The 18,128-nt window shown below is 62.6% G+C and overlaps 10 protein-coding genes across 10 annotated transcripts; 6 read left to right on the top strand and 4 right to left on the bottom strand.

The window, feature by feature from the left end:
• Positions 1-256: 256 nt before the first annotated feature.
• Positions 257-3,286, bottom strand: OSTLU_24634 (predicted protein; the record flags this gene model as incomplete). Its single annotated transcript, XM_001418326.1, has 1 exon — positions 257-3,286. One exon carries the CDS (start codon positions 3,284-3,286, stop codon positions 362-364), a length of 2,925 nt encoding a protein of 974 aa, XP_001418363.1. The 3' UTR covers positions 257-361.
• An 852-nt stretch (positions 3,287-4,138) lies between these two features.
• On the top strand, positions 4,139-4,513 carry OSTLU_10571 (predicted protein; the record flags this gene model as incomplete). The annotated part of the gene is made up of 1 exon (XM_001418108.1): positions 4,139-4,513. A coding segment is annotated over one exon (375 nt), but the record flags the coding sequence as incomplete, so codon positions are not given.
• A 660-nt stretch (positions 4,514-5,173) lies between these two features.
• On the top strand, positions 5,174-7,927 carry OSTLU_41128 (predicted protein; the record flags this gene model as incomplete). Its single annotated transcript, XM_001418109.1, has 2 exons — positions 5,174-5,647; positions 5,762-7,927. 2 exons carry the CDS (start codon positions 5,174-5,176, stop codon positions 7,925-7,927), a joined length of 2,640 nt encoding a protein of 879 aa, XP_001418146.1.
• Positions 7,928-7,980: 53 nt separating this feature from the next.
• On the bottom strand, positions 7,981-8,802 carry OSTLU_92837 (predicted protein; the record flags this gene model as incomplete). Its single annotated transcript, XM_001418327.1, has 1 exon — positions 7,981-8,802. One exon carries the CDS (start codon positions 8,800-8,802, stop codon positions 7,981-7,983), a length of 822 nt encoding a protein of 273 aa, XP_001418364.1.
• Positions 8,803-9,404: 602 nt separating this feature from the next.
• OSTLU_49739 (predicted protein) lies at positions 9,405-11,465 on the bottom strand. The gene has a single exon (XM_001418328.1). It carries the CDS (start codon positions 11,419-11,421, stop codon positions 10,450-10,452), a length of 972 nt encoding a protein of 323 aa, XP_001418365.1. The 5' UTR covers positions 11,422-11,465; the 3' UTR covers positions 9,405-10,449.
• Positions 11,466-11,609: 144 nt separating this feature from the next.
• On the top strand, positions 11,610-13,400 carry OSTLU_15647 (predicted protein; the record flags this gene model as incomplete). Its single annotated transcript, XM_001418110.1, has 1 exon — positions 11,610-13,400. One exon carries the CDS (start codon positions 11,610-11,612, stop codon positions 13,398-13,400), a length of 1,791 nt encoding a protein of 596 aa, XP_001418147.1.
• An 82-nt stretch (positions 13,401-13,482) lies between these two features.
• Positions 13,483-14,115, bottom strand: OSTLU_15648 (predicted protein; the record flags this gene model as incomplete). The annotated part of the gene is made up of 1 exon (XM_001418329.1): positions 13,483-14,115. One exon carries the CDS (start codon positions 14,113-14,115, stop codon positions 13,483-13,485), a length of 633 nt encoding a protein of 210 aa, XP_001418366.1.
• Positions 14,116-14,792: 677 nt separating this feature from the next.
• On the top strand, positions 14,793-16,305 carry OSTLU_19549 (predicted protein; the record flags this gene model as incomplete). The annotated part of the gene is made up of 2 exons (XM_001418111.1): positions 14,793-14,823; positions 15,025-16,305. 2 exons carry the CDS (start codon positions 14,793-14,795, stop codon positions 16,278-16,280), a joined length of 1,287 nt encoding a protein of 428 aa, XP_001418148.1. The 3' UTR covers positions 16,281-16,305.
• A 102-nt stretch (positions 16,306-16,407) lies between these two features.
• Positions 16,408-17,223, top strand: OSTLU_31988 (predicted protein; the record flags this gene model as incomplete). Its single annotated transcript, XM_001418112.1, has 1 exon — positions 16,408-17,223. The coding sequence occupies one exon, from the start codon at positions 16,408-16,410 to the stop codon at positions 17,221-17,223; it is 816 nt and encodes a 271-aa protein (XP_001418149.1).
• Positions 17,224-17,450: 227 nt separating this feature from the next.
• Positions 17,451-17,975, top strand: OSTLU_31989 (predicted protein; the record flags this gene model as incomplete). The annotated part of the gene is made up of 1 exon (XM_001418113.1): positions 17,451-17,975. One exon carries the CDS (start codon positions 17,451-17,453, stop codon positions 17,973-17,975), a length of 525 nt encoding a protein of 174 aa, XP_001418150.1.
• Between the last annotated feature and the right edge of the window lie 153 nt (positions 17,976-18,128).

The raw sequence follows: 18,128 nt of genomic DNA on the forward strand, positions 1-18,128 counted from the left end.
GACCGCGCTCCCGAGCGCGACGCCGTCGTCGTTTTCATCGTCGATGGCGAAATTAATCAAACCGTCGCGCGGCGACGCGGCGACGCGTTTCTTCGCGCGCGACGCGTCGTTCGCCGCCGCGCGCTTCTCGCCGCGCGGCGCGACGTCCGGACGCCGCGCGGACGAGGGGGGGTCGACGTCCACGCCCGCGACGCGCACGCGCGTCGGGTTTGGATTTTTCGCGCGAGGCATGGTGTGAGTCTGCCCGAGACATTATTATGATTATTACAGTACGCGATACAGTACCGATGATGTTGGTTATTGTTATCGATGATGTTGGTTATTGATGAGAGATAAATATGGGTCGACGATGTCGCGCGCGTCATACGCGCCAGGGCTTGACGAATGGGTAACACGCCGGCGCGCACCGCGAACGCGGGTTGGGCTCGTCTTCGATGTCTTCTTCGAACGTCGCACGCTTTCTGAAGCGTTTCAAGTTGCCATTTCTGTCGTATCCAGTCTTCGGGGCGTGACAGATGAGCTTGTTCACGCCCGGGATGACCATCAAAATGAATGGAAACGCGAGAAGGTTGTACAAAGTCTGCCCCCAAAACGCGACGCCGTAAAGTTGCCAGGTTTCGCCGCGACCCCAGTCGACCCACGCCAGAAATCGGATGGAGCAACCAACGGTGACCGCAAAGGTGACAAGTTCGTAGATCCACAGAATGCGCTGTACGCGGCGCGGTTGGATGTGCTTGAGCTTCATAACCGTATACGTCACCGTGCCGAGATCGATTTGATGTCGCTGGTGCGTAAGGTCATCCTTGTAGTACAACGTGTGCATTCCGCTCGCAACATCGTAGTCCTTGACTTTGGCGATGCGGTGAACGTAATGAAATGATTTGAACGCATTTCGCGCGCGTGCCGTACCACCACGAATACCTTTGGCCGCCGCCAGACGTTCAAGCTGCAAATTCACGATTCGACGGAACCGTTCGAGCGGCGTTTCTTTGCGCTTAACGAAAATATACTTCAAAGCCTTCTTCAACGCGCCGTAGGTCTTATACCGTGAACCGATTCCAACGGTTGTGATTCGAATTCTAGCACCAACCAATCTGTGATCGCTCGCGATCGCGCGCCCAAACGCGAACGAACGACGGAGCTTGTGAAACGCGTACCAGCACATCATGATACGTACGAGGTACGCGCCGACATTGAGCGCGACACAAGTGCTCGAATCAATCGCACACGACTGCATCTCTGTTACCCATGGTCCTGTGGTGTCACACGTGTGCGTGGTGCCAGCGTCACGTACGCCGGCACACTGGATGAACGCGAACACGCCGGCGAAGACGGAAATCGTTCCCGAAATGAACTGAATTCCCTTGAAAACCATGATGTACTCGAACATCTGCCACTCGTCTCGCCTATCCACGAGAGCCAGACGAATGAAGAACACAAACGCTTGGAGACCGAGACCAAAGTAGAGCTTTGAAACGAGGAACAACCACCAATAAGGATTTCGCACCTTACCGAAGATGGAGAGATCACCCGGAACTTCGTTGTAAAGGTACCAGCACCGAATAGATTCAAATAATCCAAACACCGAACGCTTCATGCTGAAGCTCTGTGGAACGCTCCTGCGTTTAACCTGCTCTGCGTCATTTTGATCTGCTTGAGCGGATCCTTGCGATTTAGCGCTGTCTAGAATTTTCAAACGAATCCCCAAGTCGCTCATCAGCCCCTGCTGAATATCCGAGATGTACATGTTCACAACGCCTGCGAGATAGTTTCGGATCACCGACGGCATATCGCGATCCGCCACGGCGAGTTCACAAACCTTATTCTTCTTTTCCTCAATCGTCGCATCGATGACTTTCAAAGCACGGCGCTTTCCAACGTCGACGGCTTGTTCGACTTTGCTATTTAGCCAAAGACCGACTCCAGTTTGGTTGAAGCTCTTTCCAAAGTTTCGTGGGTCGACCAGCTGCTTCGCGAAGGACAACATCGCTTTGGCTTCTTCGAATATGAACGACGACGTCCGCGGAGGTCGCAGCTTAAAGTGCACGACCAGCTCGTTTGAGTTGCGTTCGACGAAGTATCCGTCGTCAAAGTGCGTCGGTGCCCGGTTTTCAGGCGTGTTCTTTACTTTGTGCAAATGTAACGCCGCCGCGGGCACTTGCGATGGTGACTTTGAAAGCGCGTCGGCGAGTGAAGGCGATGGATCGATCACCTTTGCGTCGGTGTCCTTCACTGACTTTACGTCTTTAAAGTTGGCTTTCATTTTCGCGAAATGCGTCAGAGGCAACGTCGCCGAGCCCATGGCGTCGTCGGCTGACATGAGATCGAAGTCGTACACTTCAAACTTCAACGAGCAGTCCTTATATCTCAGTTTTTCGCTACCCATGTAAAACGACTCGTTCCACACCGGATTCGTAGTTTTCGGGCGGTACCCCGTTCGGTGTACTTGACCGTCGACGGCGAGCCCGGCGCTGTTGACGATAGACACCTTCACGTACGGGTCCGACGTCTCGCCCGCGTCCATGGCGAGCAAACCGCTCCCGGATTCGACGTTCACTCGTATGAATAAGCCGCTCAAGCACTGGATCATGCGAACGTCGACGAAAATAGAACCCGCGGAACCGTCCTCGTCCTCGTTCGTCGCCTCGCCCGCCGACGAAAACATCGCCGCCCCCGTCGCGCCGACCTCGTACGCGACTCTCTTGGCGATCGCCATCCCCCCCGAACCGTCGTCCTCGTCGCCTCGCTTCGTCTCCGACGTCGCCGGCGTCGCCTCGACCTCGCGCTTCGCCCCGCGTTCGCGCTCCGCCGTCGTCGCGTCCTCCTCCGCGTCGCCGCCGCCCCCGACGTCCGACCGCATCCGCATCGCCATCTCCCTCGCCCCCGACAGGTCGGACATCATCTTCTCCAGCTCATCCGCGTCCGATTCTCCCACCGCGCGCGCCCACGCGCTCTGCCGTCGCTCCGCGCGCGCGCGCTCCGGCGCGGCGTCCTCGTCCGAATCGTAATCATCGCTCGAGTCGCTCTCCATCATCAGCGCGTTTCGCTCGACCGCCTTACGGAGCGCGCCGAAAAATCCCAATCGCGCCGCTCGCGCCGTCGCCCGTCGCTTCCGCGCGCGCTCGACGTCGTCGTCGTCGTCGTCGTCGCGACGTTCGGCATCCGGTCGGTCTCCGGCGTCAGTTCGCGCGGCGTCGCGCGCGCCGTCGCCGTCGCGCGCGCGCGGCGTCGTCGGCGCGCGCGCGCGACCCTTTTCGTTCGTCCCTCGCGCCGCGCCGCGCGCCATCGCGCGCGCGCGACAATGCGCGTCGCGACGATCGCGTCGTCGTCGTCCGTCGATTCCCCGCGCGCCGACGTCGCGCGCGCCGCGCTGCGCGTCCGCGCGCGCCCCGGCGAGGCGGTCGCGATCGATCTTCGCGCCGACGCCGCCCTCGCGGTCGCGCTCGCGCGGTGCGACGAGGGCGTCGTCCACGCGTGCGCGACGGACGACGACGTCGCGCTCGTCTCGACGCGCGACGGCGCGCGACGGACCGGCGCGGTCGACGCGCTCGCGCGCGTCTTCGCGAGGCACGGCGCCGACGTCGCGAGCGCGGCGGTCGGGCGGACGTGGGACGGCGTCGCGCTGGACGGCGGCGCGGGCGCGCGCGGGTGCGCGCTCGTCGCGTTCGGCGACGCGGGAGCGGAGGCGCGCGAACGCGAGGTGGTGGTGACGCTGACGACGCACGCGCGGGCGGGCGAGCGGACGCGGACGCGGTCGAGGGCGCGGGCGAGCGGGTGCCACTTGGTCGAGGCGCCGGCGTGCGAGGCGACGCCGCGCGCGGGGACGGCGACGTGGGCGCTGGCGGACGGCGACGCGGCGGCGTCGCTCGCCGTCAACGAGAACTGCGACCCGGACGTGCGCGCGGACCTGGACGAGGCGCTGGCGGCGATCGTGCGCGAGGCGAGCGAGGACGAGGCGACGCGCGCGGCGGCGAGGGCGATGCTGGTCGGCGGCGCGGTGCGCGCGCCGGTGACGAACGGGCGCGCGCGGATGGGGACGTGGCAGGGACTGTACCTGTGCGAACACGGGGCGCGCGGCGAACACGCGCGCGACGTCTTGGCGGTGTGCGACGCGCGTGAAGCGACGGCGCGGACGACGATCGTGGTGAGCGCGGGAAAGCGCGGCTTGCGAGACATCACGGACGACGTGACGGCGGCGATTCGCGACGCGCACCGACCGGGGACGATTGGCACTTTGCACTGCTTTTGCGAACACACGTCGGCGTCGCTCGTCGTCGGACCGTCGGATCCCACGTTCGCGACGCGCTTTGAGGACGCGTTGAACGACATCGTGCCCGAGTCGTGGAACGACGAGTTCTTCAGACACACGGCGGAGGGCCCAGACGACATGCCCGCGCACGTGAAGAGCACCATCGTGGGGGCGCACAAGACGGTCCCCGTCGACGCCGACGGCACGTTATCTCCCCTGAACGGCCAACGATTGTACTTGTGCGAACACAGAAACGTGGGTGGATTCAATTCCGGTCTCGCCCGTCGCGTGACGTTGACGTTACAATGCGACTAGCGTTAGCGCCGTGTAACGCGGTTCGGTTTAGTACGCGTTCGCGTGCGCGCCCGCCTTCCAATCCTTCGCCCTCGGCGCGACGTTTTTCGCGTTCGGCACGAACTTCGAGTCCTCGTCCCTCAGCCGCACCTCGTGATTCCTCAATCGCGCGTGATCGATCCGTCCGTCGTACCCCTCCGTCGTGCGCGTCTTTTCGTACTGCTCCTCCAGGTAACAATCGCGCGCGCTCTTCCCCGCCCAGTCCCCTTTCGCGCCCCACGCGTGTTCGCTCGCGGGCGGGACGTACGCGACGTGCGGTTCGTGCACGCCGGGCGTGATCGGCATCGCGATTCGCGCTCTTCGTCGCGCTGTGTCGCGCGTCGTCGTCGTCGCCGCGCGCGCGAAAACGCTCGAGTAACGCTCGAGTCTCACGGTCCGTCCGTTTACAACACGGATTTCAGGGCACAAACCCTCGGCGGCGTCGCGGGCGCGCCGTCGCGACGCGCGGCGCCGCGCACCGACGCGCGCGCGCGACGCGAACGCGCGCGCATGCACACGACGCGCCCGTGCGGCGCCGCGCGCGACGCGCGCGCGATGTTCGCGTCGACGATGCGTCGACGCGCGCGATGGATGACGACGACGACGGCGACGACGGCGACGACGACGACGACGGCGCGGACGCGCGGCGCGCGCGCGGCGACGGCGGCGACGACGGCGACGACGGGACGACGACGAATCGACGCGACGCGACGCGCGGCGATCGCGAGCGAGAGCGAGCGGACGACGAGCGCGGGGTACGCGTTCGGCGACGTCGAGGCGAAGTGGCAAAAGTTTTGGCGGGAGGAGAAGACGTTCGCGACGCCGCGCGCGATCGACGCGACGAAGCCGAAATTTTACGCGCTGGACATGTTTCCGTATCCCAGCGGCGCGGGGCTGCACGTCGGACATCCCGAGGGGTACACGGCGACGGATATCGTGGCGAGGTATAAGCGAATGACGGGGCACAACGTGTTGCATCCGATGGGATGGGACGCGTTTGGATTGCCGGCGGAGCAGTACGCGATCGAAACCGGAACGCATCCGAGAGACACGACGAAAACGAACGTCGGGAGGTTTCGCGAGCAGTTGCAGAGCCTCGGGTTTTCGTACGATTGGGATCGAGAGGTGGCGACGTGCGACGCGACGTATTACAAGTGGACGCAGTGGATCTTTTTAAAGTTGTTGGAGAAAGATTTGGCGTACCAAGCCGAGGTGCCGGTGAATTGGTGTCCAGCGCTCGGAACGGTGCTGGCGAACGAGGAAGTGATCGATGGATTGAGCGAGCGCGGGAACCATCCCGTCATTCGCAAGCCGATGAAGCAGTGGATGTTGAAAATCACTCAATACGCCGATCGATTGTTGGAGGACTTGGACGAGCTCGACTGGCCGGATTCGATCAAGGAAATGCAACGAAACTGGATCGGTAAGTCCGAGGGCGCTCAACTCGCGTTCGCCGTGGACGGCTTGGGCGCCGACGCCGAAAAGTTGGAAGTGTACACCACTCGACCGGATACGCTCTTCGGCGCGACGTACTTGGTCGTCGCCCCGGAGCATCCGATGATCGACGCTCTTTCCGCGGGAGGCGCGCAAAAAGATCAAGTCGCCGAGTATGTTCTCGCGGCATCTCGCAAGAGCGATCTCGAGCGCACGGAATTGAGCAAAGAGAAGACGGGTGTCTTTACGGGTTCGTACGCCGTGCACCCGCTTACGGGCGAAAAGCTCCCCATTTGGGTTGCCGATTACGTGCTCGGATCTTACGGCACCGGTTCCATCATGGCTGTGCCCGCGCACGACGAACGTGACTACGAATTTGCGCAAGCGTTCGATTTACCCATCGTTGAAGTCGTGCAAAAGCCGAAAGACACCGAAGGCGTGTACTCGGGCGGCGGAAAGATGATGAATAGCAAGTGCGCCGCCATCGACGTGGACGGGTTGGACAACGTCCAGGCGGGGCTCAAAATCATCGACTACGTCAACGAAAAGGGCGTCGGGTACAAGAAGACCAACTACAAGCTCCGAGACTGGCTCTTCGCCCGTCAGCGTTACTGGGGCGAACCGTTCCCGGTTGTGTTCCCCGAAGACGATCCGAACACCGCGGTGCCCATTCCTGAATCTGAGCTTCCTTTGGTGTTGCCGGAGACGGACAACTTCAAGCCCAGCGGCTCGGGCGAGGGTCCGCTGGCGAACTGCGAAGACTGGGTGAAAACCGTCGATCCGCGCACTGGAAAGCCCGCGCGCCGGGAGACGAACACCATGCCTCAGTGGGCGGGCTCGTGCTGGTACTACCTGCGCTTCATCGACCCGACGAACGAAGACGCCCTCATCGACGGCTCGCTCGAAAAGTATTGGTTGCCGGTTGATTTATACGTCGGTGGCGCCGAGCACGCCGTGTTGCACTTGCTTTACGCGCGGTTTTGGCACAAAGTGCTGTACGACATCGGCGTCGTGAGCACGAAGGAACCGTTCCAACGATTGGTTTCGCAAGGGATGATTTTGGGCGAAGTCGAGTATTCGGCGCACGTGGACGCCGACGGCGCGTTCGTCGAAGGTAACAAGACGAGCGGGTTACAAACCATCAAGGTGCCCGCGAGTGATGTCACGAAAAAGGGTGACGGTTTCGTTCTCACCGCTAACCCGAAGGTTAAGATCTCCGCGCGTGCGCACAAGATGAGCAAGTCTCGCGGCAACGTCGTCAATCCGGATGACGTCGTCGGCGAGTACGGCGCCGATTCTCTTCGTTTATACGAAATGTTTATGGGTCCGTTGCGAGACACCAAGATTTGGCAAACAAAGGGTGTTGAAGGTTGCTACAGGTTTTTGGCGCGAACGCACCGTTTGTTGGACAAAGTGACGGATGAAAAGCCCGACGACGAGGGCCTCGTGGCGTTGAACAAGTGCATCGCCAAGGTTACGGAGGAAACCGAGCAGATGCGTTTCAACACCGCCATCTCCGCGATGATGGAACTCACCAACGCTTGCACAAAAATGGACAAAGTCTCGCGCGACATCCTGGAGCCGTTTTCTTTACTTTTGTCTCCTTACGCGCCGCACCTTAGCGAAGAGATGTGGGAGCGTCTCGGTCACTCGGGATCAAATTCGCAAACGGCTTGGCCCGTCGCCGACGAGAGCTTGCTGGTGCAAGACACGGTGGATATCGGCGTGCAAGTAAATGGTAAGATGCGAGGAACGATTTCGGTTAGCTTAGAAACGTCGCAAGACGATGCGATGGCGGCGGCGTTGGCGCAAGATTCGGTGAAAAAGTTCACCGAAGGCGTCGACATCAAAAAAATAATCTACGTGCCCGGTAAAATCCTCAACATCGTCGCCCCTCCGGCGAAGAAGTAAGTTCGCATCGCGCATCGCATTGTAGTCAGTAATCTATTTCATTCTATTTCATTCTATTTCATGTCAAACTTCTTGAAGACGTCCTCAAAATTCATCGCGTCCGAAGTCTCCGCGGGCGAACGCGGTCGATCGTCTCCTCGATCGTCTCCTCGATCGTCTCCTCGATCGTCCTCGTCGTCCGCGCACCCAACTTTCACGATCCGATTCGTGCGCTCGTCTATCGCGACGTCGTACAATTTCGCATCGCCGTCTCTTTCGAACTCTTTCTTCAGCCACGCAAACCATTCCTCCGGATCGGCGCCCCGTTCGAGCAGCCACGTCTGCTTCGCCGGCGGCCTCCGCGTCGCGGGGCACCCGTTATCGCAGCAATACGCGAACGATCCGAGGTACCCTCTCTTCAAGCACGCCTCAGTCACGCGCGCGTCCCAATCGCATCGCAATCGCTCGCGAAGGTACCGCAAACGATGCTTCACGTGCGCGTCTCCGCGTCCTCGCGGCGGTCTCGCGATCGTCCCCAACATCGTCTCCGCCCCCAGAGATAGCCCCCAGCGCCCGAGCCGGCCCGCCGAAACTTTCCGCCACCAGATCTCCATCGGGTCGTCCGCGCGCACGGGGTGCGTGACGTCGACGCGCGCGTCGTCCTCGAACAACCGCACGCGATGCAGCGTCTTCGCTCGCTCCGGCGCCGCCGCGTTCGTCGCGCGCCGCATCGCGCGGCTCGCGCACCGCGCCATCAACAGCTCCGCGTCCGACAACCGCGCGACGACGCGTTCGCCGTACACGCTCGGGTGCTCCGAGACGAACCGTTCGAGCGGCGCGCGCGCGTCGCCGTCGTCGCCGTCGTCGTCGTCGCGCGTCGTCGCGCGCGCGAACATGTTCGAGTCGGCACTCGAATCGTCACTTCGCGACGTCGGTCGACCGCGCGCGCGTCCGACCGCGACGCGCGCATGCGAGAGGCGCTCGCGCGCGGCGCGACGCGCGGCGCGGCGTCGCGCGCGTCGAGCGCCGCGCGCGCGACGCGCTCGAGAGTGACGCGGCGACGCGCGCGCGTCTCAGCCATGGCTGCGCGGGCGGCGGACGACGCGCGCGCGCGCGCGAATTGCTTCGTCGAGAACCCGCGCGAGGGCGAGATCGCGAACGCGGACGTGGGCGGCGCGCGCGGAGGGCGGCTCCGGGGACTGCGCGTCGCGGTGAAGGATAACGTCGCCGTGCGAGGGCTGCGCGCGGGCGCGGGGAACCCGACGTACCTCGAGACGATCGGGAAAGACGCGGCGGAGGCGCACGCGTCGTGCGCGCGCAAAGTGCTGGACGAGGGAGCGGTGTTCGTCGGGAAGACGCACATGGATGAGCTGGCGTGGAGCTTGCAGGGGGAGAATTTTCACTACGGGACGCCGAAGAACGCGCGAGGAAACGCGCCGGGGAAGATTCCAGGAGGATCGAGCAGCGGAAGCGCGTCGGCGGTGTGCAATGATTTAGCGGATATCGCGATCGGGACGGATACGATCGGGAGCGTGCGGTTGCCGGCGAGTTTTTGTGGATTGTACGGCGCGCGGCCGACGCACGGGAGGGTGGAGACGGACGGCGTGGTGCCGTTGAGTCATAGTTTCGACACCGTGGGGTGGTTTGCGAAGGACGCGAAGACACTGCGCGTGTTGGGAGACGTTTTACTCGACCCCGACACTAAAGACGCGGAGACGAGCGCGAAAATCGGTAAAGGGCGACTGGCGATGTGCAGCGACGCCTTTGCGCTCGTCGATCCCGCTGTGAGGCGCGAGATCCGTCAAGTTTTATCCTCAGAGGGCGTCAAACGCGTGTTCATCGAGGCGCGGGGTGGCGCGACGCCAGACGCGTTCGGGCTGGTCGATCTCATGCTCTCCGACGTCGGTTTGACGGACAAGAGCGGGAGGAGCGCGTTGCCCCCCATAACCGAGTGGAGCGAGACTTTTCGCGTCATTCAAACCGCCGAAGTCTGGGGATCTCACGGCGCGTGGATCACCGAGCACAGACCGGAATTCGGTCCTGGAATTCGCGATAGGTTTCGTCTCGCCGAGGCCGGGGTCGACGCGGCGACCATGACGCATCACCGCGAGTTACGCGAACGCATCACCGACCATCTCGACGCGCTCCTCGCCGACGGTTCTATCTTGCTCCTTCCCGCCGCGCGCGGGCCGGCGCCGATGGCCACCGATTACGATAGCGAAGAGTCTCTCAGTAAGCTCGCCGAGGCGCGAAACGCGGCGCTCGCGATCGGTGCTCCCGGCTCGATCGCGAGATTACCGTGCGTCGTTTTGCCCGCTATTGAAATAGCCGGCGAACCCGTCGGCTTGATGCTCATGTCCAGACGAGGCACCGACGAAGCCTTGCTTGCGTTCGCCGAGAAATTGGCGTGGGTGATCGGGCTCAAAGTTCCGTAGAGTCGCGCGTCTGGCGCGCGCGCGATGAGCTGTAATGATGAATACGACGACGCGTAAAACGTGTTTCGTTTCAGTTTTCTATTACAACGCGTTGGTCGTTCGGTCTTCCTAAGGGATTTCGAAGTAAGAATTATCTAAGGGATGAATTCTAACGTAACCATCCTCCCCGCCACTCGTGAACGAGCGACCATCGGGATTGAACGCCAGGGCGTTGATCGGACCGAAGTGTCCGCGAATGCCGCCGATTTCCTCTTCAAAAATCTTGTGGTAAATTTTAGAGTCAAACTTCCCCGCCTTTGAGCTCGTCGTCGTCACCGCCATCGCGTCTTGACCACCACCGAGCACGATGTGATCTCTAATCGGCGATAAAATCGCCGCGTTCACCGGACGATCCGCGCTGTACGTCTTCAGGCACTCCAACGTCTCGCTGTCGAACACCTTCGCCGTCTTATCCAACGACGCGCTGATAAAGTGCGAGCCATCGTCGCTCATCACCAAATGCTGAATCTGCTTCGAATGTTCCTGCGACATCTTCAAGACATCACCCGTCTCGACGTCCCAACTTCGAATGATCCCGTCCTCGCCCCCCGTGACGACTGTCTTGTTCAGCGGTCCCCACATCACGCGCGTCACCCGCCCTTGCGGTCCCTCAATCCTCTTCACCACCTCCCCTCGCTGCGCCGCTCGATCCCCGAGATTCACATTCACGATATGTATCGCGCTCGGCACTCCCATGAACGGATCCGTCGTGATCGCGCACTGCGTCCCTCCCGCGTTCAGCGCCACCGCCCGCACCGGCTGGTCGAACTCAAACGTAAAGTAACACTCCCCCGTCTTCGTGTCCCACAGCTTCGCCGTCGTGTCCGCGCTCCCGGTGACGAGCGTCGACGAGTCATCGCTCACGTCGCACGTCCACACCGCGCCGTTGTGTCCGACGTACGTCCCGACGCGTTCGCCGTTATCGCCGTACCACAGCGTCGGGTGATGATCCTTCGCGCACGTGAACAGCAGATCGCCCTCGCGGTTGTACTTGATGAACGTCAGCGGGCGCTCGTGGCCCTTGAGCAGGATGGGGCGCATGTCGCTCGATCCGTCGGCGTCGCTCGCGCGCGCGCGGCCTCGCGTCGGCGCGTGCGGCGCGACGCGCGGTCGCCGTCGAGGGTTTGCGCGCGCCGCCGTCGCGACGGTTCGTGTTTTACGCGAGTCTCGAGACGCGTCGCGTCCGCCCGCGACGATTCGAATCGTCGCGCTAAAAATACGCGCGCGCGATGGCGACGGCGACGGCGACGCGCGCGAGCGACGACGCGTTCGAGTACCGCGCGCGGCGAACGAGCGCGGGGGGGTATTATCGCCCGACGGCGTCGAGCGATGGACGCGCGGGCGCGACGTACGAGGTCGCGGAACGCGGCGGCGAGCACGCGGAGGAAGAGACGAGGACGCGGAGGTTCGACACGGCGTCGGCGCGCGGCGTGACGACGTTCGACGCGCGGACGTGCGAGGCGATCGAGTTCGTGCCGATCGACGCGTGGTCGCGGGATAAGGCGAATTTTGAAAAGTTGCGGTCGATGCGAACGTTTCGACTGCACAGACTGTGGAAGGCGTTCGCGACGATGCGCGCGCACGCGCGAAGGAGAAAGTTTCGGCGCGCGCGCGCGCGGTTTAAGGAATCGTCCGCGATTTACGGTGATGCGTTCGCGGGATACGCCGTTCCGACGATGATGCGCGTGTACGACGCGTGTCACTCGATCGCGCGAGACGCGCGCGTGTTTCGGCGCGAGGAAGCGCCGGCGACGAAGGTCGAAGAATCGTACGAGTTCGACGACGAAGCGAATCTCGCGCCGGCGACGTACGACGCGCGAGCTCTGTTCGAGACTCTGCTACGACTCGCAAACGAAGGCTCGACGCACATTCGTGACGTCGCGTCGGCGATTTCCAGCGATGTGGAAATCGCCAAAGACGCGATCGAGCGACGATTTCTCGCCGATTTGGATGAGCGTCTACAGCCCATGATCGCGGCGACGAAGCGGTACCGTCGACGATCGAGCGGAACGAACGGTGGAAAGCCAGCGCTCGCGCCCACGATCGGCGACGATCGACTTGTGACGGCGTCAGAGTCGAGAGACGCGTATCCTTACACCGAGCGCGCGCTCGTGGCGGCGCTTCGAATGAAGCTGGAATCTTTCGAGCGCTCGATTTGGATGTGTTTTCGAGTCGCGATTTCGCGCGCGAGAGACGCATCGCTCGAAGAACTCACCGCGTACGTGAGGGATGCGCGTTCGTCGGAGTCAGCGATATTTCAAACCACGTTTGATTTCGAAACGTCCGCGCTCGTACCGAGCTCGGATGCGTTCGAGCGAGCGATTCGAGACGGCGCCGCCGCCTGGACGTCGTCCTCGCTCGGCGAGCGCGTCGGCGACGCCGTCGATTTGCGCTCGCTCGAGGATGAAGAGTTTGAAAATCGCATCGATAAATTTTGTGACCTCGTCCGCGACACGTTCGCGAGCGCGCAAGAGGCGTTGCTGGTCGTCGAGACGCGGTTGCGCGAAAAATCGCCAGACGCCGTCGCGGACGCAGACGGAGGCGATGACGAATCGTCGATGATTGAACGTTTGAGCGAGATCGTGGCGCGTTCGAATGCGTTCAAGAAGGAAGTCGACGCGTTGCCAGGATCGATTCGTCCGAACGACGGCGCGATCGCCGTGGACATCGTATCGCTGAAGCGCGCTTTGAAACCGGTGGCGTCGGCGACGATTGACTCCGCGTGCCGAACCGCCGTGGATTGGGCGGCCGAACGCGCGCAGACGATCGCGCAGAAGTTCACGCGCGTGAAAACCCTCGATGATAACGACGATGAGACCAAGTTGAGTAAGATCCGTGATCTCCGCGACGAGGCGCGAGAGCTCGAGAATGTGCATTTGGCGATGAAACGACTCGGCGCAAACATTCCGGATTTCGACCGCGCGGCGTTCAAAGGCGTCGTGGAGGAGATCGAAAACGCGCTCGCGGGTGACGACGGTGGCTACGAAAAAGATGAAACAAAGCACGGCGGCGATCGTTGAAGTGCTCTAATGTACTCGTGTTGTGTTACAAGACGTCAGCCCCGCGTACTAAAATTAGCGGTCTGTTATTTGTAAATACGACTCACTCGGGATCGTCAAACGGATCGAACCCATCGTCCAGAGTCCGCAACGTCGTGTTTTCGCTGTGCGTGTCGCCCAACATATCCTCAAGTCCGCGCTCCGCGGCGTCAAATTCTTCGAGTAAAGATCGCACGACGCGTCCTCGAGGCCTCGGCGCCGACGAGTCGTCGGCGCCGATTTGACGAGTTCTTCGCGCCTTGAACGGCGTCGCCGGGCACGCCGGCGCGCTATTCCTCGCGCTAGGCGACGAAGGCGGCGTTCCATACGTATACCCTTCGGCACCGTCACCCATCGTCGCCGTCGCCGCCGGCATCGCCATCGTCGCCTCGCGCGTCTCCTCGTCTCCCGACTCGCCCCCGAGCGTCGGCGTCCCTCCCGAGCGTTCCGGGCTCTCCAACCCTCCACCGCCCCCGACGCTCGCGCGCACCGCGACGGGCGACCACAGCGTATCCCCGCCCGCCATCGGCGCTCGAACGACGCTCTCCGGCGTCTCCTTCCCTCGCCCAGCCCCCCCCCCTCGGTCCGCCGCGCGCGGCGTCGGCGTCGTCATCATCGCCGCCGCCCGTCGTTTCTCCCCGACCCCACCCTTCGCCCGATCCATCGCCCGCGTCGGCGTCGACGCATCCCGCGCCATCGCGCCGTCCCGCTCGCGCCGCATCGTCCCGTCTCCGCGCGTCGGCGTCCCGTCCATCGTCGATCCGGTCTCGCCCGCGCGTAATCGTCCGATCGCGTCGACCGCCCGCGCGTGATCGTCCGCGCCTTCGTCGCGCGCCGGTCTCGCGCGCGATCGAGATTCGCGCGGTTCGAGGCGCCCGCGCGGTTCGACGACGCGCGCCGGTCTCGCGCGCGCGCGTCGCGGTGTGCCCAATCGCGTCGGCGCCGCTGACAATCCGCGTTTCCCGCGCTTTCGGGCGTCGTCTCTCATGGGCCAAACCTTCGCTTCTGTGCGTCCTTCGCCGGGATTTATGTTTCGCTGTTCTGACGGGTCGTGACTCGACGGGTCGTGACATCTAGGGTTTGCAGAAGCCGCGGTCGATGTCGGCGGTCGAGCCCTCGCGGGCGGCGCCACACGACGACGCGACGCCATGGCTCACGCGCTCGCGCGCGCGCGCGCGCCCGCGTCGCGAGGACGCGCGCCGGCGCGCGCGTCCGCGCCGGCGACCGCGCGACGATGCGTCGCGCGCGCGGCGCCGATCGCCGCGCGCGAAAAGGCTGCGCGCCGCGTCGCGATCGCGACGCGCGCGAGCGCGGACGCGCGCGGTGAATACGCGTCGCTCGGACAAGTGTGCGCGGGTACGATGAGAGCGCGCGATGCGAGGGCGCGAGGACGCGAACGCGCGCGGTCGGGGGGAGGGAGGACGGGACGCGGGCGAACGCGACCCTACGCGGCGAGCGGGACGAGACGCGAAGGCGAAGCGACGACGGCCGCGACGATGGAGGGAGGCCGAGGGATTCGAACGCGCGCGCGCGGTGAACGAAGCACGAGGCGATGGGCGCGCGGGGACTGACGGAGAGATTGATGCGTTTGCGTCGCGCGCGACAGTGCTCGGAAGCCAGTGGGGCGACGAGGGCAAGGGGAAATTAGTGGATATTTTGGCGCGCGAATACGACGTCGTGGCGAGATGTCAAGGCGGTGCGAACGCGGGTCACACTATTTATGACGATGATGGGAAGAAGTACGCGCTGCATCTCGTTCCGAGCGGGATTTTGAATGAAAACGCGACGTGCGTCGTCGGCAACGGCGTCGTGGTGCACCTTCCGGGGATGTTTGATGAGATTGACGCTTTATTAAAGGCTGGTGTGGACGCTCGAGGGCGTATGATGGTGTCTGATCGCGCGCATTTGTTGTTCGATCTTCATAAAGAAATCGATGGCTTGCGCGAGGCGGAGTTGAGTGGGAATAAAATCGGTACGACGAAGCGCGGCATCGGTCCCGCGTACGCCTCCAAAGCGACGCGCAACGGGGTTCGTTTGGGGGATATTCGAGACGCCGATAAGTTTGCGAACGCTTTGCGCACGCTTGCGGCGGACGCGGCGGCTCGATTCGATGGTTTCGAGTACGATGTCGAGGCGGAGATTGTGCGATACAGAGAAATCGCGTCGCGCATCGAGCCGTTCATCGCGGACACGGTCGAGTACGTCAACGACGCGCACAGGAACGGGAAGAAGATCTTAGTCGAGGGTGCGAACGCGACCATGCTTGATTTGGATTTCGGTACGTATCCGTTCGTGACGTCCTCCAACCCAGCGATTGGTGGCGTTAGCAATGGCCTCGGTTTGGCGCCGAGAAAGTTTGAAACCATCATCGGCGTCGCCAAGGCGTACACCACGCGCGTCGGTGCGGGTCCGTACCCGACTGAACTTTTCGGTGACGTCGCCGATAAACTCCGCGAACTCGGCTACGAGTACGGCACCACCACCGGTCGCCCTCGTCGCATCGGTTGGTTGGACATGGTGGCGTTGAACTACGCCAACCAAATCAACGGCTTCACGCACTTGAATATCACCAAGCTCGACGTATTGAGCGAGATGGACGAGCTCAAAATCGGCGTCGCCTACGAGCTTCCTAACGGAAAGACCACGACTGCGTTCCCGGCCGACATCGCCACCTTGGAAAATGTCAAGGTGGTTTACGAAACCTTGCCCGGTTGGAAAACCGACATCGCAAACGTGCGCTCTTGGGACGACATGCCCGAAAACGCCAAAAAGTACATTCTTCGCTGCGAGGAGCTCTCGGGCGTCGAGTGTCGCTACATTGGCGTCGGCCCGGGTCGCGACGCCATGGTAATTAAACCGTAATCGTAATAATACCAGTACTTTCGGACGTACAACGCGCGCGCGCGTTCGCCGACCTCGCCCCGCCGCACACCACGCCGCTTCTCGCGTCGCCCGACCCGCGACGCCCGACTCGAGCGCTCAAGTCACGATGTCGTCTTTCACCGTCTCTTCGGCGTCGCGCGTCACCGCGCGCGCCGCGACGCGCGTCGCGTCGACGCGCGTCCGCGCGAAAACCTCAAAGTTCGCGTTCGCCGGCGATCGTCGCCCACGCCGCGACGTCGCGCGCTTCGCGAGCGCCGCGGGCGGCGCCGAGGGCGCGGACCCGTACGCCGTGCTCGGCGTCAAGCCGGACGCGGACGCGCTGGCGGTGAAGAAGGCGTATAACAGCAAGCAAATGCTGTACAAGGGCGAGGGCGACAAGCTCGCGGCGGTCGAGCGGGCGTACGAAGCCATCCTGCAAGCTGGCCTGAGCGCGCGATTGAGCGGCAAGGGCGCGGTTGACACGAACGTGCGATTCGCGGATAAGGTGATCCGATCGAAGTGGGCGCCGCGACCGTGTCCGTCGCCGATGAAGGACGTCGTGGTCAATTACGGATTGACGATGGGGTGCGCGCTCGTCACGCTGGTGACGCCGCCGAACATGCGAACGCTGCAAGTGACCATCTTCGCCGCGCTTTTGATGGTGTTCAGGTTCTTTGTGAAACTCGTGGACGTCGATCCGGGTCCTAACGCCGTGCTCGATCCGCCGGCGGCGCAAAAGCATAACAACGCGAGATTTGCGAGATCCTTCGGCGTCGTCTTGGGGACGTTTGTCGCCACGTTGTTCGTCACGTTTTGGTTGCCGCAGTTCTTCATCGAGGTGTTGGGGCTGACTGTGCCGGCGTGGGTCATGTTGCACCAGGAAGTTTTCGTGAGCTCTGCGTGCGGGTTCGTCTTAGCGTCGCTCGTGAGCTTTTATCGATGAGCGTTGTGTAATATCCGACGTCGCGCTTCACATCTCGACTCTCAGCGCCCGACATGACTTTCTCCTTTGCTTTAGCGTCGTCCGACCGTTTCGTTCACATTTCTCGCACATCGTCGCCGCAACGCGTCCGAGCGGCCGTTCGCACGAGCGCATCGCACCGCGGCGACCGCCTCGTCGCCGACCGTTCACACGTGACGTTCAAGGACCCCACGACGGAACGTTGGACGATGGTGTATCAGGTCAACCTCCCCGCTTCGAACATGGGCTTGGAGTTCAAAGACGTCGGCTATGGACCACCGGTGGTTGCAAATATTCCACCAGGCGGATACGCGGCTGCGTACACAGACATCAAGGTGGGAGACGTGTTACTTCGTTGCTCGGCGCTCGAAATCGACGTACATCACCCACACGTAAAGCCGAGAAAGTTTGAATTCGACGCGCTCGAACCCACGCCGACGGGTCGCTTGCCGTCTTTCGAGACGTGCATGAATGCGTTGAGATCGACGGCGGTGTACTCGGCCGGTTTCAAACATCTTGAGGTCACGTGCGAGTTCAAGCGCGACATCGACGATCGTGCAGAGCACGAGGATTACGCGCGTTTGATGGAAACGATGACACGCGTGGGAAGACTCGAAGCCGATCGAGAAAACGCGGGTGACTACGGCCCGCGCGCGCCGGGCGAGCACCCCGAAGGCACGCCGAGTGAACCTCTTTACGTCCCCGACGATGGAACGTACCCCGTCGACGATTGACGAACTCTTCGGCGACTGATTTTTCGCGAAGAAACGCTTTCGAAATCACTTCCGAATCGCTGCCTCACTCGCGTTTTCTTTCTCGCTCGCGCTTTAGATGACGTTCTCTCTGTGTTGTTCTAGTTAGATCGTCTCAGAGCGAACGGCGACGCG

This window comes from Ostreococcus lucimarinus, chromosome 6 (assembly GCF_000092065.1).
Source record: "Ostreococcus lucimarinus CCE9901 chromosome 6, complete sequence".
NCBI classification, from domain to species: domain Eukaryota; kingdom Viridiplantae; phylum Chlorophyta; class Mamiellophyceae; order Mamiellales; family Bathycoccaceae; genus Ostreococcus; species Ostreococcus sp. 'lucimarinus'.